Below are 19,016 nucleotides of genomic sequence, written 5' to 3'. Positions count from 1 at the left end.
GTCAGGTGTGCTGGATGCTCAGGTGCACTGTGGGCTGCCAGGGGAACAGCATCCCGAAGGATGGGGTGGGCGGGGTGGGGGGCAGATCTGCATAATGGAGAATGGGTGGGTCAGTGTGTGCAGAGCCCAGGCTTGCAGGGAGAGAGAACAAGACGGGAGCCCCCTGGCCTCACCAAGCTGTAACCAAAGGAATTGAGAGAAGAGTCTGGGGGGTGGACTCGTCACCCAGGGGAAGCAGGGAGCTGGGATGGAAGTGGCAGCAGAGACAGAGATGGGGCAGAGTCCGAGAGGTCAAATCAGTGGAGTTTGCTGAGTGGTTAGATGTGATGTATTGGGAAGGTATAAAAAAAAAAAAAACCAGGCATTCCCCCCCAGGCTTAGCTTTTGGGGAGCCCCAGGAGCCATTACAGGGGGGAAGTGAGGATCGGGCTGATGGAGCTGGGTGCCCAGCAGGCAGCACTGCAGGGCTCGGCCCTCAGTCGGTCAGCAGGTGCATCTCCCGCAGCCTCTGCAAGAGGCCCTCGCCTGGTCTCCGTGCAGGGCCAGGCCCGAGAGCTGGGGCTCCTCCCGCCCCCCAGTCCAGGAGCTGTGAGGGGGCTGAGGACCCCGGGCTGGGGCGGGCACTGATGCTGGGGTGGCCACAGGACAAGGTGCAGCTGCTGCGGCTGTGGTACCACGAGAACTGCCGCGTGTTCCGCGACCGCCTGGTGAATGAGGAGGACCGCAGCTGGTTCGACAAGCTCCTAGAAAGCTGCATGGAGGAGTGGGAGGTCACCTTCAACGAGGTCTGCCCCTTCCAGCCCATCCTTTACGGGGACTTCATGTCACCAGGCTCTGACGTCAAGTCCTACGAGCTCATCACCAGCCAAAAGAAGGTCAGGGGCCTGGCTGCTACCCTACCCCTGGCAGGGCCTCCTCACTCTGCACCCCTGGGGCCCACGCCCTCTGCAGTCGGTGGTAACCGGGTTAGGCCAGTTCTGGGCCTTCAGGCAGCATTTGCCTCTGAGCCCTGGCATTTGCCTCACCTGTCAGTTAGGTTCGGTTGGCCCAATCCTGTGGTTCAGCCGAGACAGGCTCTGTGAACAGGGACCTGCTGTGCCTGTTTGGGGGCTCTCGTCCACTCACAGAGGGCTAGCAGGGTCCCTGGCCCGAGTCTGAGTTAAGGCCCAGGGAGGCAGGCAGAGGCCTGAGTCAGAGGCTTAGGCTGTGAGGCTGTGAGGCTGTGAGCCTCCTGATGGCCTCGCTCCACACCTCTCTCATGTTCCCAAGAGCTCCCACCAGGGTCCGTACGTCCTGGTGAGCACCAGAGACAGAAGGCAGGGTCTGACCCTGAACTTCAGGCCTCCGTGTGTCCAATGGGTCACGCCTCGTCCAGGTAGATCTGGCTTCTTAAGGCCCAACACCCTTCCACGCACAGAGGAGCAGGGCAGGCTGTGGGGAGGAGCTCCCCCACTCCGGGTCCAGGTGCACAGACAGACAGGGAGGACCCAGTTCTCCCCCCACACCCTACCCCACCCAGATGATGCAGGTGATCGAGGAGTACATGGAGGACTACAACCAGATCAACACAACCAAGCTGAAGCTAGTCCTGTTCATGGACGCCCTGAGCCACATCTGCCGCATCAGCCGCACCCTGCGCCAGGCCCTGGGCAACGCACTCCTGCTGGGCGTGGGAGGCAGCGGACGCAACTCCCTCACGCAGCTCACCTCGCACATGTGAGGGACCCAGTGGGCAGGGGGCAGCTGGGGGCAGACTGTCGGTTCCATCCATGTCCTTCCACAGCGCGGGGAAGGCAAGGCAGCCCCACAGCAGACCACCCAGCCCGTGGGCTTCTGGAGGAGTGAGAACTGGAAAGACCGGGGGCCCAAGAAGAGGCAGCAGCAGTGCCCTGTGCTGCTGAGGGGAGGGGGTACATGCAGCATCAGGAGGGATGCTTGGTGGTGGCGGCTGTGGGCCTGCGCTAGAATCAGAGCTGGGAGGTTGGGAGGGAAGGGCATTTCAGGTCTAGGGAACAGCCTAAACAAAGGTCTGGAGGCAAGAGAGCAGGTCAGGGCCTAGAGAGTCTATAGATACGCTCGCGGTGGGAGCATGACTCTGGTTGACTGGGGTGGAGGTGAGCACCTACTAGCACCTCAGCACTTAGTCCCAAGCTCTGTCATTTCTCTCCCAACTCATCTCCAGGGCCGAGTACGAGTGCTTCCAGATTGAGCTATCCAAGAGCTATGGCATGACTGAGTGGCGTGAAGATGTCAAGAAGGTCTTGATTAAGGCTGGCATGCAAAACATGCCCATCACCTTTCTGTTCTCGGACACCCAGGTGGGCAGTGGTCAAGGTTCAGGGTGGGTGGATATAACCCCATCCATCCTGGTATCCTGGATGGTAGTCTCAGTCCTTCATGCCCAGGGCACTGCCAATGGGGTGGGTCTTAGGAGGGACAGTTGGGACCAGGGGGATCCACAGCTGAGTAGGTCAGGTACGTGAGGCATATATCCTTACTATTCCCCAACTATAAAGAAGGCCCCTGGCACTGTAGCTGACCACAAGCAGCACCCACTCACTGGCCAACAGAGTCCTGCCTCAAGGACCACCCAATTTGTGCCCAGAGTGCTGTGCCCATGGCTCCCCATTAGGGGCTGCTCCCCCTGGAGCTGCCTATGCGTGAGGCCTCTCCCCACATCTCTGAGAGGAGAGGTTGTTGCTCTGGGGCCTCAAGAAAATAAAGCAGAGATTAAACCTGGCTGGTGTCAGGTTGGGCCGTGGCTAAATCCCTGGGATGTGCCCCACCTGACATGGACCCCTCTGCTCCTACTCCTGGATTCACAGAGTCAGCCAAGGGAGCATGCCCTCTGGCACTGGCGCTGGCCAGACGCTGACCATATGAGTTGGGCCAGGACCCATTGCTGCCTGTAGCCAGTTTCTTTCTGTGAGAAAACTAAGACACGGAGAGGCAGGAAAAATGAACAGGAAGACGGCACAGCTCCCACCCAGAACCCAGGGCCTTTCCGCAGCCCAGTGTGGTGCCCAGGGTCTGCTGGAGGGCGGGCCTGGAGGCAAGCCCCACACCACGACTTGTGAGGTCACTTATGTGACCCTGGGATTCTCTGAGGCTCAGTGGCAGGAGGGGCTGTTGTGAAGGTCCAGTGAGACCATGGCTGTGGAGCCCAACACCCGGGAGCCATCTTCAAGGCTCAGCACCCCCACCCCCATCCATCCCCAGATCAAGAACGAGTCCTTCCTGGAGGACATCAACAACGTCCTGAACTCAGGGGACATTCCCAACCTCTACAACCTGGATGAGCAGGACCAGATTTTCAACACCATGCGGCCCTACATCCAGGAGCATGGCCTTCAGCCCACCAAGGCCAACCTCATGGCTGCCTACACCGGGCGCGTGCGCAGCAACATCCACATGGTGCTGTGTATGAGGTACAGGCAGCCGTCACAGCCACACAGGGGCAGCAGGGCTGGGAGGGGTGCACTTGGCCAGCCCTGAGAAATGTCCTGGGCCTTGCCCCCATACCATTGGGTCTGGGCTGTGTCTGTTGCCTCCCGGCTGCCAAGCCTCTGGGCTATGGAAGGCCCTGGGTCCTGGGTTCCTGGGGGTGTAAGTCGGTATCTCAGGGCCTCCTTTGGACTCCTGGCCCTCTAGTCCCATCGGAGAGGTCTTCCGCGCTCGCCTGAGGCAGTTCCCGTCCTTAGTCAACTGCTGCACCATCGACTGGTTTAACGAGTGGCCGGCAGAGGCCCTGCATTCTGTGGCCACCACATATCTGAGTGAGATTCCAGAAATGGAAGCCACCTCTGAAGTAATTGAAGGGCTGGTAAGTGTCTTGGTTAGAAACAAGCCATCAGGGGGAAATGTTTAGGTTTGGGCTTGGGGTCACCGAGGCCTGGGTGAGAGTCCTAGGCCCACAACTGATGGTAAGCCTTTAAGTAAACAGCTTTACCTGTCTAAGCCTCAGTTTCCTTATCTGTGTAATGGGAGTGCCACAAGGTCATCACGGTGATGTAGGAGGTTGGCACACAGTTAGTTACCCTCTATCTTATTCCCTGAGGGCTTTGTGGCAGCTTTCTTCAAAGAACTCCCTGTCACAACCCAGGACCACAGACGGAGTGGGTGGGGGAGAGGCTAGAATTGTCTGGTCCAACCTGAGTGACAGGCACATGAAAGCCAAGAGTTAGGGTGAACCCATTTCCCATTTCCCTTCAGTTGTGCTGAGGCCTTGGGCCCTCCCAAACCTCAGATCCAGTCTAAGAGGGGACCTCACCTTAGGGCTCTTGAAGAGTGGCAGGTTGCCAAAACCGGTTTGGCTCAGTCTGTGGACTGAAAGGTCCCAGGTTCGATTCCGATCAAGGGCATGTACCTTGGTTGCGGGCACATCCCCAGTAGGGAGTGTGCAAGAGGCAGCTGGTCGATGACTCTCTCTCATCGATGTTTCTAACTTGCTATCTCTCTCCCTTCCTCTCTGTACAAAATCAATAAAATATATATATTTTTAAAAAGAGTGGCAGGTCATGGGGGCTATGACTGGGCCAAGAACTGGGAGATGCTAACTCCACATTCAAAGTCAGCTCTGCTCTGACAGCCCCTTAACTTCTCTGGGTCATGGATTTTTAAAAAAATAAAAAAACGTCTTTATTAATTCCAGAGAGGAAGGGAGAAGGTAAGATAGAAACATCAATAATGAGAGAGAATCTCTGATTGGTTGCCTCCTACACAACCCCTACTGAGCCTGCAACCCGGCATGGTTCCTGACCGGGAATGGACCCGCACCTCCTGGGCTGTTGCTCAACCACTGAGCACACTGGACAGGCTGGGCCATGGGTTTTTATCTGTAGAATAGAGGAGGTTGTGAGGTCATAGGAGGGCGTGAGTATGTGGGGCATTTGAGGTTCCTGCACATGCTCTCTTCTCAGGACCAGGCTACAGTGGCTTCCAGGGCACACTGGTACCCTCTTTGCCGGGGGCTCTACCAGGGCGTCATCAGTGGTCTCTCACCCCACAGATTCAGGTTTGCGTGTATATCCACCAGTCAGTGACCAAGAAGTGTATTGAGTACCTGGCTGAGTTGGCTCGACACAACTATGTGACCCCCAAGAGCTACCTGGAGCTGCTCAATATTTTCTCCATCCTCATCGGGCAGAAGAAACAGGAGCTAAAAACCGCCAAGAACCGCATGAAGAGTGGCCTGGACAAGGTGAGCTGGGGTGGAGCGTGTGGGCAACAGCCAGATGCACGTGGCTCTGCCCCCTCAACCTTAGCCCTGATCCCAGCTGCCCAGCCTCGCCTTTCGGTTGGCAGCTGCAGTGTTTAAATAGGTGGCTTCCTTCTTTATCAAAAGAGCAAAAGCTGCCAGTCCATAGGCAAGGCCAAAGCGGATTTCTCCACAGATTCTCAGGGGACTGCTCCCTTCCTCTGGGCTCCACTGGGCAACCTCGGGGCCACTGAAGCTGCTGGCCACATCCTCTCATTAGTGAGGACAGCCCTGCAGGGTCCACCTTCCAGCCCCCTCCAGGTCAGGCTCTCTCTCTCTCTGGTCCTCTGTCACACCTGATTTTTTTTTCTCTGTGCCCTCCAACCCCAGCTGCTGCGAACTTCAGAGGATGTGGTCAAGATGCAGGAGGAGCTGGAGATTATGCGCCCCCTGTTGGAAGAGGCTGCCAAGGACACCTTGGTCACCATGGAGCAGATCAAGGTGGGGGTGTTCCCGGCCAATTCCTGCTGTCTGACCCCTGCAGCTTGCTTAGCCTGTCTGTACCATCTCCTCATTCAGTAGTCATTGTTCACTCAACAAATGCTTGGTCAGAGCCTATTCTATGTCAAGCACTGCACCAGGCAGGGGATATGGTGAAGAGAAAGACAAACACTGGGAGGGCGGGGAGTGGGGGGGTAGGGGGGTTGGAGGGTAGAGGGCGGTTTGAGGTGGGTGGAGAAGGTCAATAGGGGAAAAGGGGGGGGGCATCTATAATACTTTCAACAATAAAGATACATTTTGAGGGGGGAAGAAATGAGGAACCTTTGTAATAATATGAACAATAAAGATTGATTTTTTTAAAAAAAGATACATTTTAAAAAATAAAATAAAATTTTTTAAAAAGAGCAAGACAAATCCAAACCCTAATAATAACAAAAGGGCTAAATGGCAGGGCCAGCACAGGCAGCCATGCATACCTGCCCAGTCTCTCTGGGGGTGTCTGAGCCCCACCCCCACAGACATCGCAGATTTGCGCGGCCACTATGACAACTTTCTGGCAGGAGTGGTCGTGCTCTACAAGTCAGTGTATTGAAACTTTTCCCAGCAGATGGAGACAGCGGTGGGAGCAGCGCCTCCTCTGTCTTACATGGAGGTGCCCTGTGGGCGTAGGGGGCCCTGCCCAGAGGGCTGTTAGGCTCAATCCTGTAAAACAGAGCTCCAGGCCAGGCCACAGAGCACTCAGGATTAGAAAGGGCTCTTAGCATTCCAGATCTCCAAAACCTGTCAAAGTTAAGAGGGTCCTCAGAGGATGGGGCAGCCCAACCCTCATTTCCTTCCACCTGAGGAGACTGAGAGGCAAGGGCACACCTATCCCTGCCACTGGCCACCAGCTGGGCCCTCCCTGCCTCTGGTCCCCAGGTGGACACGGCCATTGCTGAGGAGACCCGGAAGTCAGTGCAGGCAGAGGAAATCAAGGCCAACGAGAAGGCCCAGAAGGCACAAGAGATTGCCGATGATGCCCAGAAGGATCTGGATGAGGCACTGCCTGCCCTGGATGCAGCCCTGGCCAGCCTGCGCAACCTCAACAAAAATGACGTGACTGAGGTGGGCGGGCAGGCATCTCCCAGACCTCCCCCTGGCATTTCTTCCTGGTGCCTCTTGGGTCCTGGTGTCCAGGCCCTCCCTCTGCACATCCCTTGGGAGTCATGTGCCAAGAGGTGATGATAGAACTAGAGCTTGAACCCAGCTACCTACACTTACCTCCTTGTACCAGCCCAGGGCCCTGGGGAGGGGCCTTTGGGCCCTGAGAAGTGAATACTGTGGCCAGGCCTGGCTACATAGAGGAGCTGTGGGCTGAGGCCAGCCTCGAGGGCTCCAGACATGCCCTTTGTCTGTGGTTGGTGAGGCCCACCCTGCCTGGCTGCTGTCCCTACCCAGGGGTACCCACTCGGCAATAGATTTCCCCCTTCTCTGCTCTTGGCTGGGCCCACAGGTGCGTGCCATGCAACGGCCTCCCCCAGGCGTGAAGCTGGTCATAGAAGCTGTATGCATCCTAAAAGGCATCAAGCCCAAGAAGGTTCCTGGAGAGAAGCCTGGCTCCAAGGTGGATGACTTCTGGGAGCCCGGCAAGGGGCTGCTGCAGGACCCCGGCCGCTTCCTGGAGAGCCTCTTCAAGTTTGACAAGGTGAGCTCGCCAGGCCCCTGGCAGCCAGTGAGTGAGGGCTCCCCAGCTGGGCAGTGAAGTGGGGAGAGGAGCCTGCCCCACCACAGTCTGTCCTGTCTCCCTCTGCCTGCATACACACGGGCGTATGGCCACAGAGCTGACAGAAACCAGATCTTGGCCTGGAGGAACTCTTCACCAATAGGCGGGTATGGAGGACGAAATCAGGACCCAGGCAGTCTCCTATGCCCATAGACATCACCCTCAGTTACTCCCAGCCTGGAGATTCTCGTGCCCTTTCCTCCCTGCTTCCCCCAGGGCCTTGGCCTAGACATTCACCATCTGTTTGATCGTTGCCTCGGCCTCAGCCTCAGCACCTGAGATGAAGCTTCCCCTGTTTGGCTTTGGGTTCTCTCCCTGTCCGTCTGGGGCTTTCCTTGTCCATGGGCATATGCGTTCTTGGGAGACGCTCCTGGAGGACCCCTCTTCAGCCCAGAAATTGGCTGGAGGAAAACCGTCTGTCTTACGTGGGCCACCCAACACCAACACTAGGTGTTGGGATTGGGGCCCTAGGCACTTCCGGGGGTGCACTGGAAGGCACCCTGTGAGCTTCCCCATCTCTCCTCCACTTCTTCCATCAGACTAGAAACCAGAGGCCCCACAGGCCTAATTAAGCCCAAATCAGGAGCGCTGGGGGCCAGTGCTCAGGCTCCTGGTCCCAGGCTCTGAGCTCTGGGAGCTCATGAACAGTGCATCTTCCTGGGCCCCAGGGCTGGAATCTCTGGGGTGGGACAAGAGCACCAGGGTGTGGTGACCTCTTGGGGCAGGGATTATTATCCTTGAACATGACTTGTCCCCTCACCTATGAGGAAGCAGCCCTAGGTGAGTTTTAAATGGGGCCTGTGTATTATCAGATTTTGAGGCTGCATCATTTCTCAAACCTCTAATTGTGTTATCTGAAATCCTGGAACACAGAAGTTCCTCTTCTGGCCAGTTTTTTTGGATCATTTTTACCCCCCAAAACACACCTGCACTGAGGCCTGACAGAGCTGGGGCACAGGATGACGGTAGCCTTTAGCAGCCCACTACCCCGTCCTCCCTGGGAAGCAGCCCTCTGAGGCCCTGGTTTCCATGTTCAGGACAACATTTCAGAGGCGGTGATCAGAGCCATCCAGCCGTACATAGACAATGAAGAGTTCCAGCCCGCCGCCATCGCCAAGGTGTCCAAAGCCTGCACCTCCATCTGCCAGTGGGTGCGCGCCATGCACAAGTACCACTTCGTGGCCAAGGCTGTGGAGCCCAAGCGGGTGAGGGCCGGGTATCGCTGGGAGGCAGGGGAGAGGGGTGAGGGCTCCCCGGGGCACTCAACAAGCTGTCCTTGTGCCCTGTGCCTGCAGCAAGCCCTGCGTGAGGCCCAGGATGACCTGGAAGTGACCCAGAAGATCCTGGATGAGGCAAAGCAGCACCTGCAGGAGGTGGAGGACGGCATCGCCACGATGAAGGCCAGGTACCGAGAATGTGTCGCCAAGAAGGAGGAGCTGGAGCTGAAGTGTGAGCAGTGTGAGCAGCGGCTGGGCCGAGCTGACAAGGTGCACACACCCCTCTGGAGAGGCCCTGCAGACGTGGCTTGTCCTGTACAGGGGCTAGAAGGGTCTGGGTGGTGGGGGGGCTCTAGGGTGGCTGTCTGCACCTCCTCCCCGGCAGCTGGGGGCTGGTCTGGGCAGGGACACCCAGGCCCCTGGCCTAGCCTCCCAGAGCCCACCCACGGGGCTCCCTCTGCAGCTCATCGGCGGTCTGTCGGATGAGAAGGTGCGCTGGCAGGATACAGTGGAGAACCTGGAGAACATGCTTGACAACATCTCTGGAGACGTGCTGGTGGCTGCTGGCTTTGTGGCCTACCTGGGCCCCTTCACAGTAAGGAGCCCCCGACCCTGCCCTGGCAGCTCACCTCGCAAAGAGGCTCCATCGTAAGGTCTCACCTCCCTGAGAGGCAGCCTGTGAGCAGCTCTTTCCTCACTCACTCATTCAACAAGCACTTACCAGGCGCCCTGTCTGAGCCAGGTGCTGTTCCAGGCACTGAGGAAACAGCCAGAAAGCCCACCCTGGTGGGGCTGGCCTTCCGGGGAGAAATGTGAGCTCGCACTTCCGGCCTTGCTGTGTGCATGTCATTCAGTCCTCACAGAAGCCCCGACAGGGGGCATTGTTATATTACCCCTGATTCACAAATGTGGGGCTGAGGCTTATGGAGGCCAAGGAATTCACTCGAAGTGGAACTAGAGTGCAGGTGTCGGCTCTATGTCTGAGCTCATATCTCTGTACAACTGCCACGTGCTGGGGTGCGGAGGGAGGTGGGAGGGTGTCACAGGTGTCATGTTGGGGTGGATCTGAGTCTGGCATCTCCCCAGGGCCATTACCGCCAAGTGCTCTACGACCAGTGGGTCAAGCAGCTCGTAATCCAAAAAGTCCCACACACCACCGAGCCTTCGCTCATCGGGACACTGGGGAACCCCGTGAAGATCCGCTCGTGGCAGGTACCCACAGGGGGTTAGAGCGACTGGGCTGGGCCTGTGGGGTGGTACCAGGAAGCTGGGCCAGGAACCTCCTGCCTCTTTCACCCTCTTTCCTTCATCTACTCAGAGATGCCTCCCCTGAACCCACCCAGGCCCAGCAAGAGAGTGGTGGGTAGGAGAGGAGAAAGCTGAGCACAGTGTGGCTCAGATGCTAGCTAACCATGGGCAGAGAATTCAAGCAGTGCTTGAAATGTGGGGGTGAAGCTGGGGGAGCAGTGTCTAGATGGAGGATTAAGAAAACTTCCTAAAAGAAACTGTGTCTCAGCTAGACCCTAAGGATAGGTAGGGTTGGCAGGTGAGGGCTGGGAGAGAACCAAGAGACAGCAGGTAGAGGTCAAAGGTGCATGGGCTGGGAGGGCCGATGGGCTGCAGGCTTTGTGGCGATGGTCTAAGCAGTGTTTCCCAAAGTGTGGTACGCGTACCCCCAGGGGTACGGGAAGAGTTTGGTGGAGGTACGCGTTGCACCGGTGTTTGGTGGGGATATGCACTGCACCGTGCTCAGCTGCGCCTAATTCTACATTCTCATGAGTATGGGGGTACTCAGCGTTACGAAAATTAGAGAAGGGGTACACATATATCAAAAGTTTGGGAAACACTGGAATGGAGTGAGAGCTCAGTAGGCAAAAGTTCAGGGAAGCCCAGTGAAGGAGGGTGTTGGGACTCAGCCTAGGGGCACACTGGCACCTGCCCTCACCTCCAGGAGGGCACAAAGAGGAGAGGACAGGCAGAGCCAGGCATGAGGCAGGGAGTAGCTGATGCCTCAGCTGACACCGTTCATGTGAGAGCCCCGCCCACGATGGCGCCTGGTGCCCCACAGATCGCTGGCCTCCCCAACGACACGCTGTCAGTGGAGAACGGGGTCATCAACCAGTACTCCCATCGCTGGACCCACTTCATTGACCCTCAGGGCCAGGCCAACAAATGGATCAAAAACATGGTGAGTCTCCCTGCCAGCTGCCACCCCCCCCACCACCAGGCTGAGCAGCCACAAGAGGAGCAGCGGAGCCTCGGGGTGGCCCTCAGCCCCCACCACCCCTCCCTGTCCCCGCTCCCACAGGAGAAGGACAGCGGGCTGGACGTGTTCAAGCTGAGTGACCGCGACTTCCTGCGCAGCATGGAGAACGCCATCCGCTTCGGCAAGCCCTGCCTTCTGGAGAACGTGGGCGAGGAGCTGGACCCCGCTCTGGAGCCCGTGCTGCTCAAGCAGGTGAGCCTGCAGCGCGGGCGGGTGGGAGGGGACTGACAGCCTCCCTCCCCTGCCACACCGACGAAGCCGGGGCCACAGACAGCTCTGCCCATCCCGCCCACCACAGACATACAAGCAGCAGGGGAACACAGTGCTGAAGCTGGGGGACACAGTGATCCCCTACCACGAGGACTTCAGGATGTACATCACCACCAAGCTGCCCAACCCACACTACACACCCGAGGTCGCCACCAAGCTCACCCTCATCAATTTCACCCTGTCTCCCAGGTAAGCCCCCGGCCCCCAGGCTCCCAAGTATCAGCTACACCTCGGCCTATCCAGCTGCCCCTCTCCTACCCTCAGGTCAGGAGTTACTGAGTCTTTCCTCCACTCAGAGGCTCTGTCAGCTTCCCCCAGGCCTTTCTAGCCCCTCCTAAACAGCATTTCCACTATTTCCACCTAAACCCCGCCCCCCCCAACTCATCCTGATCCCTCGTCCAAACCTACCCCAGCCTCCCGCAAGAGCTCTCGTCTCTTCCCCTGCAGCTCAGCCCTCTGCAGGCCCTTGTGTGCTCACCGCCCACGCTGTCCTGGGGCCCTGGGTCAGGCACCCGGCCTGATCCTGCCCTGGCTGCTATGAGCCAGGCACTAGGGCTTCACTGACCACCCACAGACCCCGAGGCATAGTGGCCGCGGAGAACCTCCCCACAGAACAGGGCGTGGAAACGCCCTTAAGGCCTGTCGCTCCCAGACACTCAGCCCCTTCCTGCTGAGACGGAGTTTTTTCAGAGACCTCAGCAACTCACACATCCAACTGCCTGGCTCCTTCTGGGTTCCAGGCTGCCACCCAAGGTCTCTGAGAACCGATCACTTTAAAAACAGCTCGGCATTCTATCTGCCGCCTGAGACAGGCTAGGCCTCCCAGGCTGACACCAGCAGGGACTCTGCTCTTGGAGCCCAGGAGCACAGATAGACAGGGGGCCGCCTGGGGGCCATCAGGTATTACAGGCAGGGTGTTCCCCGCCCCTGGCAGTGGCCTAGAGGACCAGCTGCTAGGCCAGGTAGTGGCTGAGGAGCGGCCGGACCTGGAGGAAGCCAAGAACCAGCTGATTGTCAGTAATGCCAAGATGCGCCAGGAGCTGAAGGACATAGAAGACCAGATCCTGTACCGGCTCAGCTCCTCCGAGGGTAACCCGGTGGATGACATGGAGCTCATCAAGGTGCTGGAGGCTTCCAAAATGAAGGCTGCGGAGATCCAGGTCGGCCACTGCCTGCCCACCCTGCCTGCCTCTTCCCTCCCTGCCTGCCTCTCCCCACCCTGCCTGCCTCTTCCCACCCTGCCTGCCTCTCTCACCCTGCCTGCCTCTCCCCACCTGCCCGAGGCCGGGCCCCTGTCCCCCCACACCTCTACCTGCTGCTCTTTGCCAGCTACCTGGGTCTGACCAGGCCCCTCCACTGCACCCCCAGGCCAAGGTCAGGATAGCAGAGCAGACAGAAAAGGACATTGACCTCACGCGCATGGAGTACATACCTGTGGCCGTCCGTACCCAGATCCTATTCTTCTGTGTGTCTGACCTGGCCAACGTGGACCCCATGTACCAGTACTCCCTGGAGTGGTTTCTCAGCATCTTCCTCTCGGGCATCGCCAACTCAGAGAGGGCAGGTAGCCCTGGCACACATGCACATGTGGACACAGTCGCCAGGCTCTCACCCTGGCACAGATGGGACGCGTGAACACATTTCCGCAGAGGGCACACACACAGGCTCACACCCGAGTCACTTGCACGTGCTCTCATCTCACACACTCAACAGACGAACACAGCCGCCTCCCTTCCCTCCCTGGAGCCCTTTTGCCGGGCACTCCAAATGCCCAGGGAGGCTCTGACTGCCCTGGGGCTCCTGGGAGCCTGGCTGCGCTGGACCCCAGGCTCCCGCTCCCCTCCCTCTCCCCGGTGCTGCATCACCTCTCTGCCTTGCAGACAACCTGAAGAAGCGCATCGCCAACATCAATCGCTACCTGACCTACAGCCTCTACAGCAACGTCTGCCGCAGCCTCTTTGAGAAGCACAAGCTGATGTTCGCCTTCCTGCTGTGTGCCCGCATCATGATGAACGCAGACAAGATCAACCAGGTGCATGAGCAGAGAGGCAGCCGGTGGGCCGGTGGGCCAGTGGGGACAGTCTGAGCAGTTGCCCTGTTGTAGGGCCTGGGAGCACAGGGTGGAAGGAAAGGAAAGGCTTTTCATGGAGCAGCAAGAGCAAAAGGGCAAAGGGGCAGAAGCACGGCTCCTTGCTTAAAACAGTGGCCCAAGAGTCCTGAGAGCAGATCTCTGAGCCTTGAGTGTGTTGGTGGGCACAGAGGCAGGCCTGGGTCTCCCAGCTCATGTCCTCAGGAGCCCCAGGCATTTCGTGATGTGTTGGAAAGCACAGCCAAGTTAGTGAGAGTGACAGCCACCACTGCTCAGCCCTCACTGTGTACTGAGTGAGCTCATGGGTATACAGGGCCTGGCACTAGCCTCCCTCTGTCCCCTGCCAGTACGAGTGGCGCTACCTCCTGTCCGGGGGTTCCACCCAGATCATAGCTGAGAACCCTGCAGTGGAATGGCTGTCAGACCGGGCCTGGCGAGACATCCTGGCACTCTCCAACCTGGAAGCCTTCTCCTCCTTTGCCATTGACTTCGTGAAATACCTCTCAGAATTCCGGGATATCTTCGACAGCCCTGAGCCCCACCGGTGAGCTAGGCCCCAAAGCATGGCAGGGTGGGCACATTGAGGGGTGAGACCCCAGAGACAGGAGCAACCCAAGGTTGCCCTGCAGCTGTGGCCACATCTCTTCCACACCCATGGCCACATATCCCAGACACCCCACTCTCCTGTCATCCCGCCAGCAGAGTCTCTGTGGCCAGTGCCCTCCCACAGGTCAGCATTCAGGGGACATGGTCACTATTGCAGGGAGCCGTTGCCTGGCATCTGGGACAAGTACCTGGACCAGTTCCAGAAGCTGCTGGTTCTGCGCTGCCTGCGTGGAGACAAGGTTACCAACGCCATGCAGGACTTTGTGGCCACCAACCTGGAGCCACGCTTCATTGAACCCCAGGCAAGTACCACTTGCTAACCCCCAACTGCGGTTCCAGGGGCCTGGCTGCACCTGGACAGGCCAGTTTGCAGCCTTGGCCAGTCAGAAGTCCTAGCCCTACCCCTCCGGCCCCACTCATAAGGCCCCTGGGAACTCCCTGGAAGCCCCGAGCTCTCTTGCCAGGGTCCCTGTGCCTCCTTATCCCAGCATCTCTCCCTGCCCTGCAGACAGCCAACCTGTCAGTGGTGTTCAAAGACTCCAACTCCATCACACCCCTCATCTTTGTGCTGTCGCCTGGCACTGACCCTGCCGCCGACTTATACAAGTTTGCTGAAGAGATGAAGTTCTCCAAGAAGCTCTCTGCCATCTCCCTGGGCCAGGGCCAGGTAGGGGTGGGACAAGGAGGGATGAGGGGCCAGGCCAGCTGGTCCCACCACTCAGCACTCCCGCCCTACAGGGCCCTCTGGCAGAAGCCATGATGCGCAACTCCATAGAGAGGGGCAAGTGGGTCTTCTTCCAGAACTGCCACCTGGCCCCAAGCTGGATGCCAGCCCTCGAGCGCCTCATTGAACACATCAATCCCGACAAGGTACGCCAGCCTCCTCTGCTGAGGGAGTCCTGAGTGTCTCCCCAGGACTGGGAAACTAAATGTGATGGTCCCACAAAACGCTCAGGCACACAGGCAGTGCTTGGGAACCGACATACGGAACTTGCCTTGATTGCGTTAATCTTCCCAGGTCACATTACCGGTGGTGATGTGACGCCCAAGGCCACCCAGCACAAATCCTGGAACTTGCCAAAGCTCATATTCTTAACTCGTGGTCCAGGCAGCCTGGCCAGCCCAGAGGGAAGGGCTGTCAGAGAAAGCCTGGCATTGGGGAGGCCACCAGGTATGGGGCCTGATGCTCATGTGGAACATGGCCACCAGGTGCACCGGGACTTCCGCCTGTGGCTCACCAGCCTGCCCAGCAACAAGTTCCCAGTGTCCATCCTGCAGAATGGCTCCAAGATGACCATCGAGCCGCCACGTGGCGTCAAGGCCAACCTGCTCAAGTCCTACAGCAGCCTCAGCGATGACTTCCTCAACTCCTGTCACAAGGTGAGGCACTGCCCTGCCTACCTGCCCTGGCCCTCTCCCCTCCCTCACGCCCCCGCCCCTCACCTCTCGCAGACGATGGAGTTCAAGTCCCTGCTGCTGTCCCTGTGCCTGTTCCACGGCAATGCTCTGGAGCGCCGCAAGTTTGGGCCCCTGGGCTTCAACATCCCCTACGAGTTCACGGACGGGGACCTGCGCATCTGCATCAGCCAGCTCAAGATGTTCCTGGATGAGTATGAGAACATCCCCTACAAGGTGGGCCGGGGACAGGCTGGGGGCAGGGGGCCAGGCGCTGGTGGGGCCCTCTCACCCACCCACCGCATAGGTCCTCAAGTACACGGCAGGGGAGATCAACTATGGGGGCCGCGTCACGGACGACTGGGACCGCCGCTGCGTCATGAACATCCTGGAGGACTTCTACAACCCCGAAGTGCTCTCCCCCGAGCACAGCTACAGCACCTCGGGCATCTACCACCAGATCCAACCCACCTACGACCTCAACGTGAGCGCAGCCTGGGTTCTGGGGTGGTGGCCACTTGAGTGTGGGTGAGAGGAGTTGTGCTCCCTGCCCTACACTAGCTCCTTCTCAGACTGATCCATCCCACAGAGACAGTCACCAGTGCCTGGGGGCACTCAGTGAGGCAGGGGCAACCCAACCAGCCCACAGTCAGGGAGCCTCCCTGAGGACACGCTGCTTCAGCTAAGCTGTGTGAGGAGCGGTCAGGGGCTAGGTCAGCAGTGGAAAGGAGGGAGAGTGACAGGTTTGAGCAGCCAAATGAAGGAGCTGGGAGATGTATGACAGTGAGAAGGGGGCACCCAATGATGCATCAGCGGCCTTGGAGTCCCAAAAATAATAGGGTTACGACCAGGGTGATGGGGGAGCGTGCTCAGTTGGAGGGATACCACAGGCTGGGCTTCAGCTGTTGTGCCTTCCAATCCCCCAGGGCTACATCTCCTATATCAAAGGCCTTCCCCTCAATGACATGCCTGAGATCTTCGGTCTGCATGACAACGCCAACATCACTTTTGCCCAAAATGAGACTTTCGCCCTGCTTGGTGCTATCGTACAGCTGCAACCCAAATCATCCTCTGTGGGCGGTCATGGCAGAGAGGAGGTAGGTGACAGTGGGAGGGAAAGGGCCCAAGGGTTGGGCAGGGCTAATCTCCTACCCACCACCCCGCCTCCTCTCTTGTGGGATGGAACTCTGTGCATGTGGAATCCTACACAAGGGTTGTGGGAGTCAGCCCTGACCCCCACTATCTCTTTGCCCCTACAGATAGTGGAAGATGTGGCCATGAACATTCTACTCCAGGTTCCGGAGCCCATCAACTTGCAGTGGGTGATGACCACGTACCCCGTGCTGTATGAGGAGTCCATGAACACGGTGCTAATACAGGAGGTCATTCGGTAATCCCCCACCACCCCCAGCCCTGAGTCAGCAGACCACTGGGCTGTAGAGAAACGACAGGAAGGGGTACTATGGGCCAGGTCCCATACCAAGTGCAATAAATCCATCCTCTAACTCAGCCACAGTTTTATTCTCCCATTTTACAAATGAGAAGCCAAGACCCAAAAAGGTTAAGTGAACTAAGGTCTCATATGTGCTAAGGATCAGAGCTGGGATTAGTACCCAGGCTACCCAACCAGTCAGCCATTGTTTTGTTTTGTGCTTTTTGTCTATGGCCCACAACTGGGGTGTAGATGCTGCTAGAGGGTCCTGGCCCACTGCCTGCCTCCTTGCCACTGGCCCATAGGTACAACCGGCTGATACAGGTGATCACACAGTCGCTGCGAGATCTGCTCAAGGCCCTCAAGGGGCTGGTGGTGATGTCCTCGCAGCTGGAACTGATGGCTGCCAGCCTGTACAACAACACTGTGCCCGAGCTTTGGAATGCCAAGGCCTATCCATCACTCAAGCCACTATCCTCATGGGTCATGGATCTGCTGCAGCGCCTAGACTTCCTACAGACCTGGATCAAAGAGGGCATCCCAGTTGTTTTCTGGATCAGTGGCTTCTTCTTCCCCCAGGCTTTCCTGACAGGCACCCTGCAGAACTATGCCCGCAAGTCTGTCATCTCCATCGACACCATCTCCTTCGATTTCAAGGTTTGGATACAGCTAGGGCTAGGTCAGGTACAAGTTGGGGTACAGCCCAGATGGGAGGAGCCTAAGGCCACAGCTGGCTGACAGAGTCAGAGGACCCCTGAGCCGGGGTTGGGGGCAAAGGACAACCAGGCCAGGAGCCCAGGGAAATCACGAGGGGCAGGACATAGACTGCAGGTTACCAGCTAAGATGGTGGGTGTGATGGGCAGGTAGGCAAAGCTCAGGAGGGAGTTTGTGCCTTAGGACCCAAATTCTAATCCAGATTCTGAATGTTGATATGTGTGGGGCATATTTGTGTGCTCACCATAGGTAATGCCCCAAGCAGTGTCAGAGCTCAAGCAAAAGCCAGTCGTGGGGTGCTACATCTATGGACTGTTTCTGGAAGGTGCCCGCTGGGACCCCATGGACTTCCAGCTGGCCGAGTCTCGACCCAAGGAGCTATACACGGAGATGGCTGTCATCTGGCTCCTACCTGTGCCCAACCGCAAGGTTGAGGACCAGGACTTCTACCTGTGCCCCATCTACAAGACGCTGACCCGTGCTGGTACGAGGCTTAGGGCAGGGAGCCTACACTACAGGGGCCCAGGCCTGGGCCAGCTCAGGCCAGTTAGCCTAATCCAGGTTAGCTGAATAAGATGGCCGAGGTCAGCCAGCAGTCCTCAGACCAACGGGGCAGGACATAGCCTGGCAGCAGCAGGCACAGCAGTGTCCAGCAGCTGGCTCAGTCTATGGTGGCCTCTGAGGTCACCATCTTGTTGCCTCCCTCAGCAGATCCACTGTGGGTCCTGGGAGCCCAAGCCTGACAGTAGAGGATCAGAGAGGATAACTGAGGCCTGGAGAGGAGGGATGGGTCTGGGCTGAGTCCAACAGGAAATGTGTGATGGCATCAATTCTCCCATTACTGCCTGTCCTCCTCATTGCATTAACCCTGGACAGGCCTGAGCCGTAGCCAGACCTCCAAGCAGGCTTGCCCTTCAGGATTCCTTCCTTGTCCCCAAATCTGCCAAGTCCATTGCCTTTGCCCTGTCCCTCTCTAACTGTGGCAGACAACTTAACCCTCCCCGTTGCCTGTTCCAGGAACACTATCAACCACAGGCCACTCCACCAACTACGTCATTGCTGTGGAGATCCCCTCCCGCCAGCCTCAGCGACACTGGATAAAGCGTGGTGTGGCCCTCATCTGTGCCCTGGACTACTAGACTTGGATAAAAGGGTGGGAGCCATTAAAGTTGAGTTTTCTTTTCTTTTTTTAAAATATATTTTATTGATTTCTTTACAGAGAGGAAAGAAGAGGGATAGAGAGCTAGAAACGTCGATGAGAGAGAAACATCAACCAGCTGCCTCCCACACACCCCCCACTGGGGATGTGCCTGCAACCAAGGTGCATGCCCTTGACCGGAATCGAACCTGGGACCTTTCAGTCCACAGGCTGACGCTCTATCCACTGAGCCAAACTGGTCTCGGCAAAGTTGAGTTTTCTAAGCAGTCCAGCTGAGCCTTACCTGCTTACACCAACCCCTTTCTGTAGGACTCACTACCAGGGAAATGGAATAAGGGGCTACAGAAGCCTCAAGAGAATGTGGTTAGCAAGGGGAAGAGGGAGCAGAGGTAGCAGCTTTGGCCTGC

General features: G+C 57.9%; 1 protein-coding gene across 1 annotated transcript in view; it reads left to right on the top strand.

The window, feature by feature from the left end:
• DNAH1 (dynein axonemal heavy chain 1) overlaps positions 1 to 19,007 on the top strand; it is a 68,355-nt gene extending 49,348 nt beyond the window's left edge. Inside the window, exons 47-78 of the mRNA XM_036430956.2 lie at positions 645 to 875; positions 1,520 to 1,716; positions 2,183 to 2,318; positions 3,220 to 3,428; positions 3,652 to 3,823; positions 5,009 to 5,200; positions 5,588 to 5,698; positions 6,617 to 6,802; positions 7,191 to 7,382; positions 8,498 to 8,665; positions 8,756 to 8,947; positions 9,141 to 9,272; positions 9,764 to 9,889; positions 10,746 to 10,865; positions 10,986 to 11,135; positions 11,242 to 11,402; positions 12,148 to 12,373; positions 12,582 to 12,777; positions 13,094 to 13,245; positions 13,650 to 13,846; positions 14,066 to 14,210; positions 14,417 to 14,575; positions 14,647 to 14,778; positions 15,118 to 15,288; positions 15,361 to 15,540; positions 15,611 to 15,787; positions 16,230 to 16,400; positions 16,563 to 16,693; positions 17,041 to 17,392; positions 17,700 to 17,934; positions 18,468 to 18,619; positions 18,860 to 19,007. Of these exons, the coding sequence (XP_036286849.2) occupies positions 645 to 875; positions 1,520 to 1,716; positions 2,183 to 2,318; positions 3,220 to 3,428; positions 3,652 to 3,823; positions 5,009 to 5,200; positions 5,588 to 5,698; positions 6,617 to 6,802; positions 7,191 to 7,382; positions 8,498 to 8,665; positions 8,756 to 8,947; positions 9,141 to 9,272; positions 9,764 to 9,889; positions 10,746 to 10,865; positions 10,986 to 11,135; positions 11,242 to 11,402; positions 12,148 to 12,373; positions 12,582 to 12,777; positions 13,094 to 13,245; positions 13,650 to 13,846; positions 14,066 to 14,210; positions 14,417 to 14,575; positions 14,647 to 14,778; positions 15,118 to 15,288; positions 15,361 to 15,540; positions 15,611 to 15,787; positions 16,230 to 16,400; positions 16,563 to 16,693; positions 17,041 to 17,392; positions 17,700 to 17,934; positions 18,468 to 18,589 (5,421 nt within the window). The 3' untranslated portion in view covers positions 18,590 to 18,619; positions 18,860 to 19,007. The remainder of the gene's footprint in view (positions 1 to 644; positions 876 to 1,519; positions 1,717 to 2,182; positions 2,319 to 3,219; positions 3,429 to 3,651; positions 3,824 to 5,008; positions 5,201 to 5,587; positions 5,699 to 6,616; positions 6,803 to 7,190; positions 7,383 to 8,497; positions 8,666 to 8,755; positions 8,948 to 9,140; positions 9,273 to 9,763; positions 9,890 to 10,745; positions 10,866 to 10,985; positions 11,136 to 11,241; positions 11,403 to 12,147; positions 12,374 to 12,581; positions 12,778 to 13,093; positions 13,246 to 13,649; positions 13,847 to 14,065; positions 14,211 to 14,416; positions 14,576 to 14,646; positions 14,779 to 15,117; positions 15,289 to 15,360; positions 15,541 to 15,610; positions 15,788 to 16,229; positions 16,401 to 16,562; positions 16,694 to 17,040; positions 17,393 to 17,699; positions 17,935 to 18,467; positions 18,620 to 18,859) is intronic.
• Positions 19,008 to 19,016: the final 9 nt, after the last annotated feature.

This window comes from Pipistrellus kuhlii, unplaced genomic scaffold (genome assembly GCF_014108245.1).
Source record: "Pipistrellus kuhlii isolate mPipKuh1 unplaced genomic scaffold, mPipKuh1.p scaffold_m20_p_11, whole genome shotgun sequence".
Taxonomy (NCBI): domain Eukaryota; kingdom Metazoa; phylum Chordata; class Mammalia; order Chiroptera; family Vespertilionidae; genus Pipistrellus; species Pipistrellus kuhlii.
The sequence above is the reverse complement of the archived record's forward strand: the minus strand, read 5'-3'. Positions and strand labels throughout refer to the sequence as shown.